Genomic DNA, 20333 nt, shown 5'->3' with positions numbered 1-20333 from the left:
TGGGGATCAAAGGCAGGATGGACGGAGTCCTCCTCGGATGCCGACCACTGCAGGAGCAGCAAAAGGGAGGAAGGGGCTTGACCCTCGGGGGAGGGGGGTGTTCCCCCATAATCCTTCTGCTTTTTTTTTTTTTTTTTTTTCCTGCCACCCTCCATGTGATACAGAAGCTTTAGCAGTGACCTTGGTCTTGGTGATAGCTCTAAACATGGAGCGTTACCACTGCTGGAAGCAGACGCTGTCTGGAAGAATATGCTGCTCACTTCAGACAGTGCAGTTAGTTAGAAGAGCTTTAGATGAGAAGTAAAATCACAGAACAGAATTAGTTCTGTTCTACCCCAAACCAGGACAGTCATTTTTATGTGAAATAAAGTCTTCATTTGTCATGTTAGTTATTTCTCTGAATCCTTGTTCTCGAACATTGGAAAGTAAGTACTGTGAAAAACTTTTTGGTTCTGCACTTATGCTGCTGTGGTTGATGTGGCAGTCTCATAAGTAAAATTTGGCATTTCCTTTAGGAAACAAAGGTGAAAATGTTGTAGAGAGAAAGATATACGTTCACAAAGTTCATGTAATTTAAGAAATGCTATGATTGCAATCTTTGATGTGAGCTGGACCCACTATATCAGTAGGCAGTCATATTTATGCACACTGAAACTGTATTTCTCTCAGTGCTTTTTTCCACAACTAAGTCCCTCATAGAGGTAAAAATAGCTTTACTTACAGTTACCTCAGGATTTTTTTTACTGCAAAATAAACAAAGATGGTGTTCTTTTTGATACCATTTATCAATAATCCTGAACCAAGAGACATTTCAGCTGCTGTTACTTTGTTTTCTTCATGCTGCTCTCTCCGGACAAAAAACAGAAGTGGCCTAGGGCAATGTTTTGCATTTTATTTTAGTTGCAGCATTCATTTTTTGACAGCTATGAAAACAGCTTTATTACTTTTATTGACAGATGACTCAACCAGATGTTCTCTTACATGTGCAAGAAAGTCTCCAGAACAGTGGTAAGAAAAATTTGCTGCCTTCTCAATTTCATTAAACTATTACTGCTTAATATTGTTGAATTCCACCTCTGTCGAACAGGTAAATGACATGCTACTATTTTTTTAGAAAGATGCAAAACTGAAAAATGCTGGAGGAAATAATACATTGCCAGAACTAACTTTGGTCTGGTATTCAGCTTTTGACTGTTGAATTTCATTATTTTTATTGATGCAAGAAATTCCTAGTGGGAGGTTTTCTTTTACATCACAAGTGAAGGTGTCATTAAAAGTTAAAGTAGACTGTACTGCCTGCCTTTTCCCCAAATGCTGTTAGCCATGTATGGTACAGGAAGTGGCCTAAGCTCTTCTAACGTGATTAGAAACATTGTAACATACTTTCAGATTGTGGCCTCTTCTATAATAATGCGCATGTGCCTGTCAGTGCAGTGAGACCAGGTACTAATGACATTTCTCAGGTAATGAATACAACTCTCTGGACTAATACAAGCAAGTAAAGTTCATGGTCTTAAATGCACTTATTCAAACCAATTCAAGTATACACAGGCAAAAAAAAAAAAAAAAAAAAAAAAGAGAAGATGGGAAAGAAGTTCTGTCTTTAAATGCAGATTGCAAAAGTAGCTTTACTATTTTCTTGCCTTGCTTTATGCCCACATTTGGGAAATCAGACTGTATGGTTCCAAATGTATATTAAACATGCATCTATTTACTGACCCAGACTTTTCTCATTGCAACCCCGATCATCTGTGCATCTTGTTGTCTGGTCAAAGGACCATTGTAGTCTTTGAGAATGGAGTTATTTTTCAGCCAGACTGGAGGAATGAAGACCCAGATCAAAGAAGTTAGGATCTCAAGTGTGCTTTGAAAGCCAGTAATACATGCATTAGCATCTTGTGAAAAGCCACCTTCTGTGAGTCAGAAGATACAGGTACAGAGCATTAGGCACTTGAGGTATCTCAGTGGCAGAAGCAAAATGTCTTCAAAGAAGTCAGGTATCCAAATGGCCATGTAACATCGAGAAAACCTTGTCATTTCAGAATTTTTGACTTGGGTATTTAAGATTATTTAGCAGCTGCCTCTCTATCTGGTGCAGTGAAACAGTGAGGCATCAAAAAATAAGCCCAGTTTGGATCAATGAACTCTGTGGATGACATCTGTGCTTTTTTAGTGTTAAGACAAAAAAGCAGTTGAATCGTAAACGGTATAAAGAATAAGAGGAAAAAATAAGAAATATAGCAAGAAGACATCACATCATGTCAGTAAGCCTGTTCTCTACTTGCATAGAGTGTTTCTAGATTACCAGGGAAAATAAACTTGGATACTTACTTTGTCTAGCGCAGTCATAATGGTCTGGGTTTTTTAATCTTTCACACGAGCATTGTAAAACAGCCTGTAATTGTTTTAGAGATGTCATTGGTTTGTCCATATGCCTGGATTACTGAAGCCAGCACTTAACCAAAATATACCTGCTACATTACATCTACTGTGTATATGAATTTTGAAAAATACCTTTTTTTTTTCTTGACGAGTTTCTTAACAGTGCTTATCATGGCATATAGGCCATACTCTCCACATATGAAAAACTTGCTAAAAGAGTGGCAGGATTAATCTGTCAGATGTGCTGCATTATTTGTCTCAAAATCAGTTTATTAAGAAGTTGAACTTCTAGCTGTATGCCTGTAATTGCATCCAGTTTATTTTTTTGTTGTTGTTGTCAACACCGTGCTTAACATGACTTATTTTTCTTTCTCCTGCTCAGAATCTTTTACGGAAGTTGATGCAGATTTCCATGCTAGAATACCACTGGTGGTGTGCAGAGAAAAGCAAAGGTCTCAGTTGTCACTTTGTGTGTTCTAATAGTATATTGCAATGTAAAATATATGTACAAACATCTGAAATATGGCGTTTCTGTACTAAGTTATTACAGTTCCATGGATCTTGAAACAAACTAACACTCATGGGCAACTCATTCCTAGCCTAGAATAAGAGGGTAAGGGTTGTTCCGTCCTCAGCTGTGTATTTCCCAATCCCTTCAAACGTTACAGCTTCCAGCATGTACCCTTACCCTTCCATTTGGGATAACTGCTTAAGGAGCAACTTCCCTTCCTTATAGGTGGGAGAGATACCATACGAAACTACAGATTTCTCTAAGAGCAGGATCAGCTTGCTGTGCTTCACTAGTGTTTCGAGAAGTGAAAGACATTTTATTTTGCCCATTTAACAGATATCACTTAAGATTCATGAAACATTCTGTAAACAGCTACTGATATTGAAATACTACCATTTATTTGCTGCTGTCTTGATCTTTTGCTGTTTGGAAATGTTTCTTCAGCTGTGGAAATGGCAGAAGCTGTTTTCTGATGGGTGTGGTATGGGAAGATGGCTTTGATTCGTGAAAGGTGTTGGTACTGTAATTTCAATGAATTAATGTCATTAGAGACAAATATTAAATTTGGATTGTATTTGAAAACACTTCTACAGAAAATTATAATGCCTCTATTTCAAAAGTGATGATAAGTCAAATTGGTTTTCCGTGCTTCTTTTAATGTAGCTACAGTGCCTTGGAGAGGCTGTGAAGTATTTTGTTACAGTTTTCTGCTACACTGTTTTGTGAGAAGTTATCTGACTGTTCTTACAAAACCTCCAAAATCTTTTACTTTGTTTCTTTTTGGGTTTCAGTGGCCTTATTTGTATAGTGAGTGCAGGGAATGAGAATGCTTGTCTGACAACAAACCATTTGGCTACACTTGGAAAACTGGAACCTACAGTAGTACCTTTAGTGATCGCCTTCAGGTACTGGGCAAAGGTAGGAGTCATTTGTTTTCCCCCTTCTTTGGGTAGATACTGAATGAGCACTGATATTGTGCTGGTAAGACTGTAGGTATGGTTTAGAAAGCAGTTGTTGAAAATGTCTTTAGAAAAAAAAAATTTGGAAAAAGGATATTTGATTTTTTTTTTCTAATAAAGCGTACATTTTATAAATTATGTAATGATCATTTTTGTGTTATAATGTTCCAAAGTGGAATTTTAAGCTTTAGCCAGTCGCATGCAGACTCTTAAGTATCCTGTTCTGTAACCAAACAAGTAATGTATATGAATGGGAACATATATGAAATGGAATTACCAGTTTCCCATAAACTTAATCATGAAAAAAACTAATGGAGAAAGCTGCTTGTTTCCTTATGTAGATGAAAACTTTATTTTTCATTAAAATAACTTGTTGTGCCTGCAGCTAAAATATAATTTAAGAAAAAGATTGAAAATCTTTTGACTTTTCCTGTGTCTACATAAAATGACTGATCATTTTTGCAAACGTGCTATATGCTGTCTTTTTGCCAGTCTGCGTGCTGTGGCTCTTACACTGAAAATATGGTAATAACATGATTCCAGTAAATATGCAGGCCTTGAGAGTAAAGCCTCTCTCATAAGAGCTCAGACATGTCTGAGTTTCTATCACTATTTAATGTGACAGGCTTCTGAAGAGCTACTAAAATAGTGTTTTTTCATGGTATCACTTGAAACCTTAATGGCTCCACAATTTATTTTTACAGTTGTGCTGTATTGATCGTCCTGAAGAGGGAGGCTTGTCACCTTATGTCTTCGCTTTAATGGTTATTTTCTTTCTACAACAGAGAAAAGAGCCTTTCCTACCTGTCTACTTGGGATCGTGGGTATGTGTATTAGTACACCGAAGAGTATGAATGAGAGAACCAGTCACTTGTGATGGTGTGTAACCTGTCAGCTTCTTGCTCCTATGAGCAAGCCCCAAGCCAGCCATTTCTGTAGGAATTCAAAAAGAATGTGAACTCAGCCAGCCTATGCCTAACCTTTGTAGGCTTGGCTGTAAGGGTGCAATTCACAGTCTTAGTCATTGGATTAAATGCTCTGTTGACCCTTTTGCGAGTAAGGGGAATGGGGCATTGAATAATGCACTTTATAGCAATCTACTTCCTCATTTCTTCAGCCTTTCTTCCAGATTTTGGAGAACTCTGAATTTGCATGTTAAAATCAAAGACATTGTTTCGGGATGTAGCTATCTCATTCTTCAAAATGTAGACCACAGCTGAGGAGCACGCTGGTGTGGTATCCGCTCAAGGCATCAGACTACAGAGTTAAAGCCTGTGTTTCTTGGGTTTAGAAGCTGAAATACATCTAAATATCAGGACCTGTGTTATGGACACAAATCCAGAATCCAGTTTTCCAGGACACTGTTCATATACCATATTCGTGGCACCCATTTTTGTTGTTCTTGTCAACTGTTAATTTTAGTGTGCGTTTTCCAGTTTCCATAACCAATTGTACAGGCCTTGCAGTTAGCAGTTTCATTCCCAAAATTCTCCACCCTCTGCACTGAATGAGAAAAATGTCCTATAGTATATGGCCATACAATTTAAAAATACATACTTATGCTTGTGTAATGTACAAATACAAGATTCTGTGACATGGATACCCTTCTGAAAGCACTGAGCTCTTGAGAGGTTTTTGTAGAGAAGTATAACAACAAGAAAAAAGCAGAGTGGGGCATATTCTAGAGCTGGAACAGCTATTTTTAAACTTTCTTCTGTTCGAATTTGGCTTACTACCATGTAGGAGATAAGTATTTAAAGTTCACATGATGTTTAGCTGCATGGTTCTCTTTTTGTTTCTTGTAGATTGGAGGATTCTCAGTAAGCAAATTAACTAATTTTCATCTGAAGGAAGTCGAGAATGATGCTGTGGTTTGGGAGTATAACCCCAGTGATGATTCTGATTTGCCAGAAGAAGCTTCCCCTAGAAGGGGCAAGGTCTGACCAATTTAATTTGCTTCAGTAGTATTCCAACTGTTGTTGCTGTTCCTGAAAGAGCAACAGTCTCCTGTTTTTGTTTTGTGTTTATGTTGCAAAACCATGAGCTGAAGTAAGATATGGCATGACTGCTTGATACAAGGCTTACTGTGCTTGCTTCTTGGTGCTGAGAAGCTAGCCAGAAACTAGGTGTTATTTCAAACTCTTTAAAACCCTGGCCTTTAATCTGTCAGGGGAGAATATAGAGTTGAAGCAATTTTATCTTAGAACTAGGCATATGAAAAATCCTTCCTTTTGGCTTTGCACAGTTCTTAAAAATTATTTTATAAGAGCTTTGCAAAAAACAGCATCACTGTACAATAGCACATTATAACTGTTAAAAATACAGTTTATGCTTTGCTAAAAAGCGGACTATACATGTCCATTAGATTAGATGTGGTGTTTTCTTGGAAATTGACAAATTATTGCATAAACACTTAAATAACCAGTTTTTATTGATTCTGTTCTTTACACATGCTGCAGTCTTTCATTTTGAAGTTTTATAATCTGTGTTTATACTATCTCCTCCAACGTGAGTTGCAGTTTTTATCGCAGTTGCAGGAGTATAGAAGCCACTATAAATTTTGTAATATTGCATTATAGATTGAATATGAGGAAGTATAACAACTAAACACCTGTGCATTAAATATTATTTAAGCTTTTCTTCTGCAATTGACAGGTTCCCTTAGTATTTGACTCAGGACAGGAGCGTTCAGTACCTGTTGGTCAGCTGTGGGTAGAACTGCTTCGTTTCTACGCCTTGGAGTTCAACATGGCTGATCTTGTTATTAGCATACGACTCAAGGAAACGGTGTCTCGTGAGTCAAAGGACTGGCCCAAAAAGCGCATTGCTGTGGAAGGTATTTATCTCTCTCTATATATACACACATCAACAAACTTTAGAGAACTTCTACTTTAATTTTCTAGGGTACTGCTATGGCTATTGATATTGTGCGTAGTAATTTAGCCATCCAGTATAGAAAACTTCTATTCCCAATAATAAGAGTAGAATGTTTTGAAAAAAAAACAATTTAATATTTCTCTTGGATATTTTTCAACAGTATTGAAAGTAATTAAGTGGACTTTAAGATTGTCTTCAGCACAATTCATAAATCTTATGTTCCTACACAATGTTTTAATGTAATAGTAATATATTCAAATTTTGTAAGAATATGTGTACTCTATTTTTTTTTTTTTAAATGTTAACTCCTGCACTGCTGGCTCTCTTGTCCTTTCTCCTAGACCCATATTCAGTCAAAAGGAATGTGGCAAGAACTCTGAACAGCCAGCTAGTGTATGAGTATATTCTTCACTGTCTGAGAGCAACTTACAAGTATTTTGCCTTGCCTCACAAAAAAAGTGCAAAACAGAGCAAAAAATGCTCACCAAATGACAGTGAAGAGAAATCTCAAATGCTGGAACATGGAAAAGATGCTATAAAGTGTGAAGATTACGAGTTGCAAAACTTGGATGGTAGAACAAACACAACAGTGGTGGAAGATTGTGTAATGGAGACTACAGGTGCAGGCCAGGTACATAGACTTAATCCTGCAAAACTGTGTGATGGCTTGGAAGGCTTCACAGAAGACCTGGCTGATGTCAGTCATTTGGGAATTGCCCATGAAGATTCAGACTGTATAGTTGAGGAAATTATCTCTGAAGATAATGAGAATTTTAAACCAAGTTGTGAAGAGACAGAGAGTGGAAACGAAGGGGAAGAAGAAGAGGAAGAGGAAGAACATGAAAAACAAAGAGGAAGGTGGAACAATATCTCAGCTACTGAGCAGGGAATAGATGAAGACAGTGATAGTGGGGATCTCCCTGTTTCAGTGAATGAGCATGATATAGAGACATGTAGTACTTCTGACCTAGAAGGTTTTCAAAATGCTGCACTTACAGAGAGTGATGACTTTGCCTTAGAGTGCAGTGTTACTGTGGATGACAAGATTGACATCGATGAGGAGAGTACTGAAGGTACTGATGAACTGGATGACTCCCCCCAAAAATTCATACGTACAGCACAAAGTCACATATCCCAAATGATTAACTGGGATGAGGAGGAGGAAGAGGAGGAAGGACAAAGTCTTCTAAACCAGAGAGAGTCTGGTGTTCTCGTAAGAGCTGGAGATGAACTAGATAACACATACACTGGATCTGGAGATGACGATGCACTGTCAGAGGATGGTTTTTCCATCCCAAATAAATACGAAAACAAACATTTTGAAGAAAATGCGGATGAAACTCTGAGGACCAATTTGAGCATGGAGGATCTTACTGAGAAGGGAAACCTTTTTGAAGAGAATAAAGCAGTAGAACAGTGTTTAGAATCTGAACTTTTCTATGAATTCAGTAAACTAGCTTTTACAAAAGGCAAGGTAAGCAAGCTGCATCAGAACGTAAACATACTATTGCTTATGTTCTTTTAGCAGCTATATGAAAGCATTGCTCAAATCCATTGAAGCATTGCAGTTTGTAAAGCCAATCTTGCTTTCTGTTCTTGCAGTCTCCTACAGTAGTATGTAGCTTGTGCAAACGGGAAGGTCACTTGAAGAGGGATTGTCCAGAAGACTTCAAGAAAATTGAGCTTGACCCACTGCCAGTGCTGACACCCAAATTTTCAGTTATTCTAGATCAAGTTTGTGTCCAATGTTACTGTAAGTTTTTTTCCTTTAAGTATTGTTGTACAGAAGAAAAAGATTTGCAAAAAATAAAGAAGTAACCACAGGCTAACAAGTGGTATAGAAGGATCCAATTCACTTGCTACACTGCTTCCAACTCTTAGGCACAATTCTAAGATTTGTGAGGGCTTTAATAGGACTACTAAATAGTTTGTATCTATAGAAATACAAAATGTTAAAATTTATCTTCTACATACTGGCTTTCTGATTAGTCATATAGGCATCTTATTATAATTTTAGGAGTTTAATTTTGGGTGTGTTTTTTTGACTGATGCTTTTGCATTTTTATCTACTTTGAATTTTGTTACTGTTCATTAACTTGTGGTTTTTCGTGAACAAAGACTTCAGTGTTTTAGAAAAAATGGGGTCAAAATACTGCTTTGTAATACTTGTCCACTTTTGTTCTTTTCAGAGTGACTCAACTTTCCTCCTTTCTCTCTCCCCATTTACGACCAGACAAAATGCATTATTTGTCTAATTAATGTTTTTCTTTGAACAGGTATTTCCTTCTGCTTCATCCTTTCTTTCCTTCATAAGTGAACCGTCTCTTGCTTTTTCCTCTCTTCCCCAACAATGTAAACCACTCACTTTTTTCATCTGAATATTTGCTTGACTTTTTCTACAGATAAGTTTGCCAAAAATTCTTGTGGGTTTTTTTTTTTTTTAAGGTGATTTTGCTCCAAGTATTGTAGAGGATCAGGCTCGGGAAGATATAAGACAAAACTTGGAAAATTTCATTAGACAGGATTTCCCAGGTAAAAAGGGAGTTCTGACTTTTTACTTTTGCTTTGGTGTGTTCATATTTGAGTGTTTTCCAGCAAACACCAGCATAACAAACACTTCCTTTTGAGCGTTTAACCTATATTGTTGCCTATATATGCAACACATTAGTAGGAAGGATCGATTTAAAGTTAAGGAGAAAATAGTGAAAGCACATTTTTATAATTATTTTAGCCTTATTCATTAGTCAGACTTCTTGTTGTATCTGCTCTTAGAAACAACAAGCTTTCTAGTCCTTCCTGATGAAACTTAACCGGGTCTGGAATACATCAAAATACAGGCACATCTGATCTATCTGCAGAACATAGCTATTTGAATTTTGTTGTTGTTTTTTTCTGGATTTCTGACCTGTAACACCTGGACTTCAGTTCACCGTCTTCTAAAATTACCAAAACATTTTTTTGGCTAGAGCCTGTATTTGGACAGGTATGTTGCTTTTCCTGCAAATCTCTGTAGAGAAGAGCGTTAGATTTTTTGTCGGTTTTCAGCTCAGACGTGCATGCTGGTGGTTTAATTACTGGGAAACCTAACTTTTTGCTGGATCTGGCAGACTGCTTATTTGAACCTTCAGAAGCAGAGATTCTTTCCTTATCAGCAGTGTTCATAACAAAATAAATATGAGGTACCATAGAAAGATAATGTTTTCATGCCTGTATTAAAAGACATGCAGCGGTTTGAAGCCGTATGCAGTCTTCGATTCGGTGTCGGTATGTGGTTGTAACCCATCACATCTCTTACAGGAACCAAACTGAAGTTGTTTGGCTCTTCAAAAAATGGCTTTGGCTTCAAACAAAGTGACCTTGATATCTGTATGACAATAGATGGGCTGGAAACTGCTGAGGTAGTTTGGAAAGATTTTTTTTTTTAAATAAACGCAAAATGTTACGTTACAGTGTTTATGTAGTGTAATAAGTTTATTATTTTATAAAAGCTTTTCAAGTAAAATATGAATAGGTGCCACAAAGGCAGATTATTTCAGGGAGTTTTGCTATTGGTCTAGATACGAGTCTAAGAACTACTCCATTATTTCTAGTATCAGCTGTGCAGACAAAAAACATTTTTTGTAGCATGAACAACTAGGAATGGGAAATGGATAAGGACTTCAGTCTCCTTTCATGCCTAATATAAACTTTACAAAAGCCTATGGTAATATATTACCTGGTGTTGATTTTACAAGTGCTAGTTTGAAACATATATTTGAATATAAGTTTCAACATAATATTGAAACATATTATACATAATTCTGTATAATATGAAACTCATGCAGATTTAAGCTTGATGGCAAGAAATAAAAGGTTTGTCTATAATACTTGTAGCAGATACAACTTTCAACTTTTTTTTTTTAATGTCTTAGGGGCTTGATTGCATAAGAATCATTGAAGATTTAGCAAAAGTTCTCAAGAAACAGTCAGGTAATTTTCTTAAAATAAATGGTTCTGTTTATATTACTTCATTGATGGAAATCATTAAGACAGAACTATCGAAGAGCTTAATGTTATTAAGAGTGTGATTATATGTTGTGAAGATTTGAATTTAGTTTTGTTTGTATATGTAGGTCTATGAGGTTATAATGCTGTACGACCACATCTGAACTGACTTGGTAATATATTTATAACATACATGCATTAGAACAAACTTTAAGTTAAAGCTTGAGGTTACAAGTTGGTAGTTATCTTGTATTTGTGTGTTCAGTGCCTAGTAAGTTAGTAGCAAAAGTAGGCTAACACAGGTTTGCAATGGGAATTCTGCTTTTTCTACAAGAAATTGTGATTTTATGGTGCTTGTTTTGCTGTATCTCACATTAATATAGTTAGAGTGAACCATCACTGATCAGTTAGAGTGAAACATCAATGATCTCTTAACCTTATTTTTTGTAACATTTAGATTGATGTTTGTTTTATTGGGGGGCTAAATGTGTATTTGTATATATTTAGGACATTCATCATGTTTGACAAATGCTTAAAATAAATATTAAAAGATAACAAATACGATTTTTGTATTAACTAAGATTTTGTTTTGTAGTCTTTTCACTGTGGTTTGGAGTTATTCGTAGAGCATTTGATACTGTTAATAACAGTATTGTGGTCATTCAGTAATTAAACATTTCATCCTAGGTTTAAGAAATGTCTTGCCTATAACAACTGCTAAAGTCCCAATAGTCAAATTTTTCCATGTCAGAAGTGGTCTCGAGGTAGACATCAGTTTATATAATACTCTGGTAAGGTTACCTCCTTTTTTTTCCCTCTTCAACAGAAAAATATGGGGTTTTTTGTTTGACTCTAAGTGGAGTCAATTGCACAACTGTGACTTTAGAGTTGACACTTACCTAGGAAAATACATTAGCTCTTCAGTAACAGTAATAAATAGAGGATTGAGCGTTTAAGGCTTTCTGTAAATGAGAAAGACAAAGTATGTATAACTTAAGTTTTCCTACAGTCCGCTTCCCGTCATTGCTCTTGCTTAGCTTTAGACAAAGAATAGTGATTTTGAACCCAGCTTCTCTGAACTAGAACATGTGTTAGAATATACAAAAACGCACAAGTCCCTGTCCAAACATCTTAAGAACATTTTGGGTTTATTTTTCAATGTCTCTGAACTTAATAAGCCAGTTTCTTGAAATATCAAAGGCAAGTGAATTTTAGAGCCAAGTATTAAACTTTCTTAAGTTTTTGTATGAGCTCAAGGGGAGTCTTGAGGAAGATATAGGACTTAATAAGTCTGAAAGTTTTCTTCTTGAAGTTATGGATCCATATGGATTATGAGACAGTTGATAGTTTTCACATTTCTGGGCTGAAATCTTTTAGTTCAAGAACTGACCTCCTACTAAATGTTTTGAAATTACACTAGTAGATTAATGCTTCCCTTTCTGAAGCGCTGCTCCGTGAATGCTGCTTTGTACCACTTCTGCACAGACTGAGGATGTTGATCAGCTTTTTAATAGAGGTGATGACCTCATTACTGAACACTTCATTTCTCAGCATTCATTACACTACTCAGGGCTTCACATCTGCATTTCATCAGCGCACAACTTAAGAGTTTTTGGTTTTCGTGTTTTGAGCTTATTCTTTCATTTTGTCAAAGCTCCTGTAATTTCTTTATGACTTTCTTATTTTTACAGGCCTTGCATAACACAAGACTCCTGTCATCATATGCAGCCATTGATCCTAGAGTAAAATATCTGTGTTACACAATGAAAGTCTTTACAAAAGTAAGTAAATTTCAGACATTCTAGATGCAGTAGTGCCTGCAACAAGAGACAATGACCGTAAAAGATACAAACCATGTTTCTTTTTCTAGATATGTGACATTGGAGATGCATCTCGAGGTAGCCTTTCTTCTTATGCATATACTCTTATGGTGCTTTATTTTCTTCAACAGAGAAATCCACCTGTCATCCCTGTTCTTCAAGAGGTACAGTATATCAAGAAAGAAACCTGTATCTGTACACAGCATTGACCAAAAGAATGTCAGTGATGAATGTGAAGGGCTTTTCTAACAAGTTTAATATTATGTTTTCAGATCTACAAAGAAGCAAAAAAGCCTGAAATTTTAGTTGATGGATGGAATGTTTATTTCTTTGATAAGATAGAGGAGTTGGTGAGTAAATCAGGTTAATTTGAAATGTTATGTGTAGTTTTGCAAATGAAAAAATTACTCTTAAGAAGCATTATCCTCAAATACAGTGACTGAATATAGAAATGGAAATGGAGTAGCTATTGCTTTGAAAATCCCAATCCCATGCTGCAAACTTTTAAGAATATGGTTAGTTGTAATCCGGCTGAGGAAAAAAAAAATCCGAAAAATCTGAAAAAAAAATAGATGTAAAATATTTTTTTTGAGGTATTACTGATGATTAATTGCTCTGTGTGTCACATTGCTGGGTGGAGATAACTGCTACAAATACTAGGTGCATATCTAGTCAAAGCTAGTTAATCTTATTGAATAATTTCTTATTAAATAGGCACATAAAGTGAGCTAGTAAGTTCTTTTTTAGAACAGGAAAAACTTAATGTTAGAAGTTTTATTAATTCTCCACTTTGGTTGTTAATACGATAAAAATACACCATTTTAAAATCAATATTGAATTATTAATACCTATTAGGAAGGGTGTAATTCAATTGTGTTTCTTCATAAAATCAGAGACTTTTGAGTTTCCAAATTATGCAAATTATTCTTCTTAGTGTAAGTACTGGAAGTAAAAATACTTCTGTCATTTTCAGCCAGTTGTTTGGCCAGAATGTGGCAAAAACACTGAATCTGTTGGGCAGCTGTGGCTGGGACTTCTCCGTTTCTACACAGAAGAATTTGATTTTAAAGAGCATGTCATTTGCATTAGGAGAAAAAATCTGCTTACAACTTTCAAGAAGCAGTGGACTGCCAAATACATTGTAATTGAAGGTAAAAGCCTGTGAAGCACATGAATAAGTGGAATTTCTTTAGTGGCCACATTAAAAATTTGGACCTTCCACAAGGCTTATTTATTTTTCTGTTTCTAGATTGTAAGTTATTTGCTCACTCAATGCAAAATTCCCATTGAGTTTCAGTAGTGCTAAAACTATTCTTAGGGTTTTTTTTCCTGTACTGAGAAAAAGTTGCAAAGCAGACTTCATACTTTACATGATGACAGTAACAGGCAGAAAAATAGATTTAACCAAATCCCTTGGAAAATAAATTAGCCGTAATGCAGTAGAGGTTTTCTCACAAATACTGAGTTTGGCTGAGCCCATATTTACCTGACCTATTTAACCCTGTGTGCAATTACGCCGATTAGTAATGCCATGGTCTCTATGAAGAAAATGCAGTGACACATTTTAGCAATGTTCCCTAAACCACTTTCTGGCCCATTTGACTTTCATGGAAAGAATTTCAATGCGTTTGCCTACATGTTCATCTTTTTCTTTTACAATACTGCAGTCATTTTAGAGCTGGATGGCTCTGATCCTTTGTCCATGGAGACAAATTTCCTTTCAGTAAATTTGCAGACAGGTCAATTTCAGTATATTAATTCTTCATCAGGCATAGCTGCCTTGGGTTGTTCATGTGTATGTTGATATTGCTGGTCCTGGTATGGATTTGACTAATGCCTGTAATGCTTTTTGTACAGACCCTTTTGATTTGAACCACAATCTTGGATCTGGATTGTCCAGAAAAAGTAAGTCTCCTGCTAACAAATTTAGGTACAAAGTGAAGAACTTGACTTAGATATTTTTGTACTGGTTTGTTTGGTGTTTGAATGATGTCTTCTCTTTTTTTGTTTGCTCTTCCGCAGTGACAAATTTTATAATGAAGGCTTTTATCAATGGCAGGAGGGTATTTGGTACCCCTGTAAAAATATTTCCAAAAGAATATCCATCAAAAATGGTAAGTTGCTTCTAAAACCAGTATGTGCATGCTCTTGGGTGTGTTACTTCGCACTTGCAAGAGTGTGGTTACGCTCCTTTTAAGTTTTCTCTCTTAAATTTCAACAGTATTCTAAATATCTCTATGGGAATTGCTGCTGGGTACTGGTTTTGTGTCAGGTGTGAAATGTATTGGCACACAAAATACTGAGCAAGTCAGAGCTTCATTGTACAGACTTATGTGTTTTAGCCCCTATCAAGACCAGATTACCATTTCCTAAAAAAGAGCCTCCAGACCTGGTGGTCACTAGCCCGCCTGTAAAGAAGAGGCCAGTGGCCAGCTAATCTCATCAGGTGTTTCAGGAATTCAGCTACACACACCAGGTTTATTCTTCTCTGTAACTTTTATTGCTCTGCTGCTCAATTGCTTATCTCTCTTGATTCTCAAGTGTATGGGGTTCTGTTGTGAACATGTGATTTCTTCTTCAGGAGTACTTTTTTGATCCAGAGGTACTAACAGAAGGAGAATTGGCACCAAATGATAGATGCTGCAGAATTTGTGGTAAAATTGGCCATTTCATGAAAGATTGTCCCATGAGAAGAAAGTAAGTATAGTTTTGGTATCTGTGTGGAACTTTTTCTTAGGTTTGCTTAGAAGAAAGGTGTCATGGTTTAGGGTCAGGTCTGCCACCAGACCTGTAACAGGTGCTCTCTGTTAAGCCCCCTCCCTCCCGCAAAGGGGAAGAGAAAGGGAATAAGCGACGGACGCTTACTGATTAGAAAAGTAAAACAGCTTTAATGAAAATGCTACTTCTACTACTAATAGTAATAATAAATTTAAAAATTGAATATATACAAAACCAGTATCAAACCCCCCAACATCAATACATCACCATCACCCCCAGTGCTGTGGAGCAGCCCCTGGGGAAAAGTCCCAGGCTGGACTCAGGGGCAGAGGGGAGCTGGGCACAGGAGCTGGATTCTGGAACTTGGTTCAGGAGCACAGGGCTGGGGATCAAAGGCAGGATGGACGGAGTCCTCCTCGGATGCCGACCACTGCAGGAGCAGCAAAAGGGAGGAAGGGGCTTGACCCTCATGATCCTTCAGCTTTATACTGAACATGGTGGATAGGGGATGGAATACCCCACTGGGCAATTCAGGGTCCCCTCTCCTGGCTGCTCCTCCCCTCAGGCGCAGCTTTACTTTCTGCACCCCTCCATGTGGTACACAGGGTTTAGCACTGAGCCTGGTCTGCACACCAGTCCCTGGTTGTAACTGTAAACATGGAGCGTTATCACTGCTGGAAGCAGAAACTGTCTGCAGAAAATATGCTGCTAACTTCAGACAGTGCAGTTAGAAGAGTTTTAGCTGAAAATTAAAATCACTGAAAATATTTAGTTTTGTTCTACCTCAAACCAGGGCAAAAGGCATGGTAATGCTAAAGCAAAACTTGTACTTGCTGAAGATTATTTCCTTTACTGTTGAAATGAAACTATTGATACTGGTTTTGATACTGGTGAATGGTGTTTTTTTTAAATTTCCAGCCTGTGTTAAGACAGTACACTTGCCAGCATCATCTGTGGTGTTTTTTAACAATATTTTCATGGAAATCTGCAACTACTTGGCGTAAGGTAGTAAAGCTGATTGTGCACTTCAGTATGTAAGAAGGAGTATTCAAAGAGAATCTAAATACAGAGCTGAGTAGATGTATGCTGTGAAAAGCATTCATAAAAGCATTTTATATATTAGCTTCTACTTCTATAATCCAGCTGCTCCCAGAAAGGCACATTTCTGTCAAGCTCACAGAATCGTGCAATTCCTATTAGAAAGCAAGATAAGGATTTCACAGCATTATTTTTTCTTAAGCCCACACTTAGAACAATGTTCTACATCCAAGAGGTTTCCTGATCCCGAGTAACCAGGTGTCCAAAATTCAGCAACTTGTCTATAAAATAGTGAAAATGAACAAATAACACTTAAAGAGGACAAAGTCTTGAGAGCCCTTGTACTAACTTGTAAGGTGAATGGAAGAACCTAGCCTGTGTTTAAGGTCTATGTTAAATGCTGCAATTAAAAATCACCTGCACTTTTATGTGTTTGGCTGAAAAGCTACTTACGTCGCATCAGATGAAGCAGCCTTTCTGCTATACAGTAGAGAGCAGAGAAAATCGACAACAGGGAGCTTATATTTTGGAGATTGTTAATTTGGAAATTTCTTCAACTTCAGCAAATATAAGTATCATAGCTGATGACAGCTTGAATAAAGAATGCTGAAGGTTGCATGAAAATCTGTTCAACGTCTCAACTGCTGTCTCAGATGCAGAGGATTTTTAATCTTGCATTCTGGACTGAAATCCCAGGTCATTGCACATGCACAACTATGTTCTATACAATATGAGAGCAAAACTCAGTGGGATTTTGCATCTAAGAACGTAAATGCCTTGAGGGGCTAAAACCAGAGATACCTTTGAGCCCTCTGTCCAGCCGCTGCAAGAGGAGATGCTGTCTGTGGAGGACACACTACCTGGCTGTTTGCTGTGGTTTCTTCTCATGCATTTCCCCAGCATTCACAGCTGCTATGTAAGAGATGTTAGAGCATGTGCCTGCCCTCTTCTGGCAGTACTGGTTTGTGGACTGGAGTTGCTTATGATTTTGTCCTTTTTGCTTGTTTTCTTCTGAACTTGATTCTCCTGTTTTCCTGAAGTCTTCTGTGGCAACAAGTTCATAAGCATGCTAGCTGTGTGCTTTTTTTCATCTGTTTGAAGCCAACCTCATTTTAGTTCCATAAGCGTGCCATAGGCACAGCCTTGTGGGATTTAGTAGTGAGGCTGCCTTGATGATTTTTTAAGCCATGATTGCTCACCCTCTAGCTTCTCTCCAGGTTGCAGTGTCTTGGCCTTTTTAGTATCTCTCCCTTAAGCACTCATTTTCTTCATCATTTTAGTTGCCTTTCTCTGTACTGTCTCTGACTGTACTACTTCCTTCTTAAAATATTGAGACCAACATGCACTATTCAGATGTAGGTACACCATGGGTTTATGTAGCAACCAAATTCTGTCTTCTATTCCTGAAGTTTTATCCATCTTGTCACTCCCTGATCGAGTACCTCCTCATCTTTCCTGTAGGCTCCCTGTAAGTACTGTAAGGCTGCTGTAAGGTCTTATTGGAGACTTCTCAAGGTTGAACAGCTTGTTCTCACAGTGGAGGTGTTCCAGCCTTCTGATCATCTTTGCAGCCCTCATCTGGACCTGCTGCAACAGGTCCATGACTGTCTTGTACTGAAGACACCAAAGCTGGGTGCAGTACTCCAGGTGAGCTCTCATGAGAGCAGAGGGGGACAGTCACCTCCCTTCACCTGCTGGTCATGCTTGTTTTGTTGCAGCTCCAGGGTATGGTTGTGGTTTTGGACTGCAAATGCACATTGCCAGCTCATTTTCTGTTTTTCATCCAGCAGTACTCACATGTCCTTTTCTACAGGCCTGCTCTAAATCCACGTATCACGCAGCCTGTATCCATGTTTGAGATTTGTCCTGACCCAGTTGCAGGACCTTGCAGTTGGCCTTGTTGAAATTCATGAGGTTCATAACGTTCACAGTGGCCCACCTCTCCAACCTGTCAGGGTTCCTCTGGATGGCATCCCTTCCCTCTTGAGTATCAACCATAGCACTTAGCTTTGTGTCATCTGCAAACTTGCTGAGGGTACACTCAATCCCACTGTCTATGTCCTCAACAAACTTGTTAAATAGTACTGGTGCCAGTGTAGACCCTTGAGAGACACAAGTCATTGCTCGTCTCCACACAGACATCGAGCTGAGTGTGATGTCTGTTCATCCAGCCAGTTCCTTACCCACTGAGTGGTCCATCTGTCAAATCCACATCTCTTCAGTTTAGAGACCAGGATGTTGTGTGGGACTGTATCAGATGCTTTCCACGGCTCCAGGTAGGTGATGTCAGTTGCTCTTCCCTTATCTGCCAGTGCTGTAATGCCATCATAGAAGGCCACCAAATTTGTCAGGCATGATTTGCCTTTAGCAAAGCCATGTTGGCTGTCTCCTCCTTATTTTTCATGTTCTCTAGTATAGTTTCCAGGAGGATCTGCTCCACGATCTTGCTGGGCAGAAGTGAGACTGACTGGCCTGTAAGTCTCCAGGTCTTCCTTTTCTCTTTTTTTTAGACCAGGGATGCTCACCTTGAAGCTCATCTGCCATTCTTTTGCCAATTCATTCAATTTAGTGAGGTATTTTCAAGTTCCTTTCCATTGGCATCGCATCTGACTGACCAAAGGAGCCTTGTACCATCTTCAGACTTTGCAGTTTCACTGTTGTCTCCTTCTCTAGGTCGTGTATAAAGAAGTTAGAGAAAACCAGTCCAGCAGCAGTAGCTGTTTCCCCACTGCTAGGTCTTTTAAGTCACACAATTTTAGAAGCTTTTCTCAGCAGAAGAGATTTTTAGAGATACTGCAACTACACACAGGTTCAGAAGCTAGTGAGTTCTGATCAAATTGAGGAGTAGAAAAAAAAATATAGCTGTAGCCCTATTTTTCAGACTCAGTTAGCGTTTTGCTCAGTGTTTCCCTTCGCCTGTCTTTGGAACTCTAGCACCCAGATCTTCTGTTGTGTTTATATTTTTTGAGATACCGTTCTTAGAATTTAGGTGTGTATTGTAATTAACCGTGAAGTCAGATTATTAAATATGTTACATGAGTTTTGCAGTGTTTGGTATGAGGGTCAAATGGGCAGGTACATCTATTCACTTCTTAACACACAGAAGAGATACATGAATTGTAGTGTCTGTAGATAGCACTTGGGTTTGGTTCTTTTTTTCACTCTGTGTGTGTATTTATCTGTGTAAGGCCGCTGAACTCTGCAGCATTTTTCTGCTCCTGCAGACTAAGACGGCGCCGTGATTATGAAGATACCAGAAACCAGAGGTACACAGAAAGCAAGGAGAAAAGAAGCAACGAGGACAAAGAAATTCAGAATAAAACAATGGAGAAGGAGAGCTCAGTCAAGGAGGGAAAGTTGCACTTAAGTACAGTTTTAAAGAGGAAAACAGCAAGGGTTGTAGTGGAAGCTGCCAGAGAAAAGACTCCCAGGCAATCAGCAGAGAAGTGGAAGCGCCTGGAAGACAGAGACTTAAGAGAAAAACGTTGTTTTATCTGTGGAAGAGAAGGTCATATTAAAAAGGAATGTCCACAGTATAAAGGAGCCACAGGTATGAAACTGATCAAGCTGAGTAGTTAAAATAGTGCTTATGGGTCTTGGTATTTTTAACAGGGTTGACTAACAGGTAAGGTTTTTGCTTTGAGTAGCATCATATAAATACTTTTTTTTAATGTGGCCACACTTAGTCAGTTTTCCATTCATCCTCACCTGCTTTTCAGAACTTTGTAGTATCCTAAGATAGTAGGCATGTTGTCTCCTGGCAGGTAAGATGTTTGTAGTAGAAGGGGGATGAGTGTCTAATACGTTGAAATTGTTTCCATTGACTTCACCATGTAAGAGTTGGCTAACATTCAAGTTACAGCTTCTCTTCTCGTACGTCGTGACTGCAGCAAAAGCTGACCCTGTAGCTCTTCCCGTGGCCTAAACCAGGATCATTCCACAAGACCCTAAAGCAACTATGAAAGTGTACAGATTGCTCAGATAGAACATTGTGGGTGAAATGAAATAATGTTCCTGCCAAGTGTAATGGTTTGAAAACAAACC

The 20333-nt window shown here is 37.9% G+C and overlaps 1 protein-coding gene across 1 annotated transcript in view; it reads left to right on the top strand.

Annotated features, from left to right (window-relative positions):
* Positions 1 to 19839, top strand: part of ZCCHC6 (zinc finger, CCHC domain containing 6) — a gene marked incomplete at its 3' end in the record, with an annotated part of 28686 nt that extends 8847 nt beyond the window's left edge. Inside the window, exons 6-25 of the mRNA XM_008937229.1 lie at positions 957 to 1008; positions 2765 to 2834; positions 3685 to 3811; positions 4557 to 4676; positions 5658 to 5789; positions 6508 to 6688; positions 7071 to 8203; positions 8332 to 8482; positions 9175 to 9261; positions 10027 to 10127; positions 10641 to 10698; positions 11401 to 11504; positions 12405 to 12494; positions 12584 to 12697; positions 12806 to 12883; positions 13507 to 13684; positions 14391 to 14438; positions 14556 to 14647; positions 15115 to 15230; positions 19514 to 19839. Coding sequence (XP_008935477.1) covers positions 957 to 1008; positions 2765 to 2834; positions 3685 to 3811; positions 4557 to 4676; positions 5658 to 5789; positions 6508 to 6688; positions 7071 to 8203; positions 8332 to 8482; positions 9175 to 9261; positions 10027 to 10127; positions 10641 to 10698; positions 11401 to 11504; positions 12405 to 12494; positions 12584 to 12697; positions 12806 to 12883; positions 13507 to 13684; positions 14391 to 14438; positions 14556 to 14647; positions 15115 to 15230; positions 19514 to 19839 — 3358 coding nt within the window. The remainder of the gene's footprint in view (positions 1 to 956; positions 1009 to 2764; positions 2835 to 3684; positions 3812 to 4556; positions 4677 to 5657; positions 5790 to 6507; positions 6689 to 7070; positions 8204 to 8331; positions 8483 to 9174; positions 9262 to 10026; positions 10128 to 10640; positions 10699 to 11400; positions 11505 to 12404; positions 12495 to 12583; positions 12698 to 12805; positions 12884 to 13506; positions 13685 to 14390; positions 14439 to 14555; positions 14648 to 15114; positions 15231 to 19513) is intronic.
* Between the last annotated feature and the right edge of the window lie 494 nt (positions 19840 to 20333).

This window comes from Merops nubicus, unplaced genomic scaffold (assembly GCF_000691845.1).
Source record: "Merops nubicus isolate BGI_N331 unplaced genomic scaffold, ASM69184v1 scaffold22623, whole genome shotgun sequence".
NCBI lineage: Eukaryota > Metazoa > Chordata > Aves > Coraciiformes > Meropidae > Merops > Merops nubicus.
Note: the sequence above shows the minus strand (reverse complement) of the source record. Positions and strands in the feature narration are given on the sequence as shown.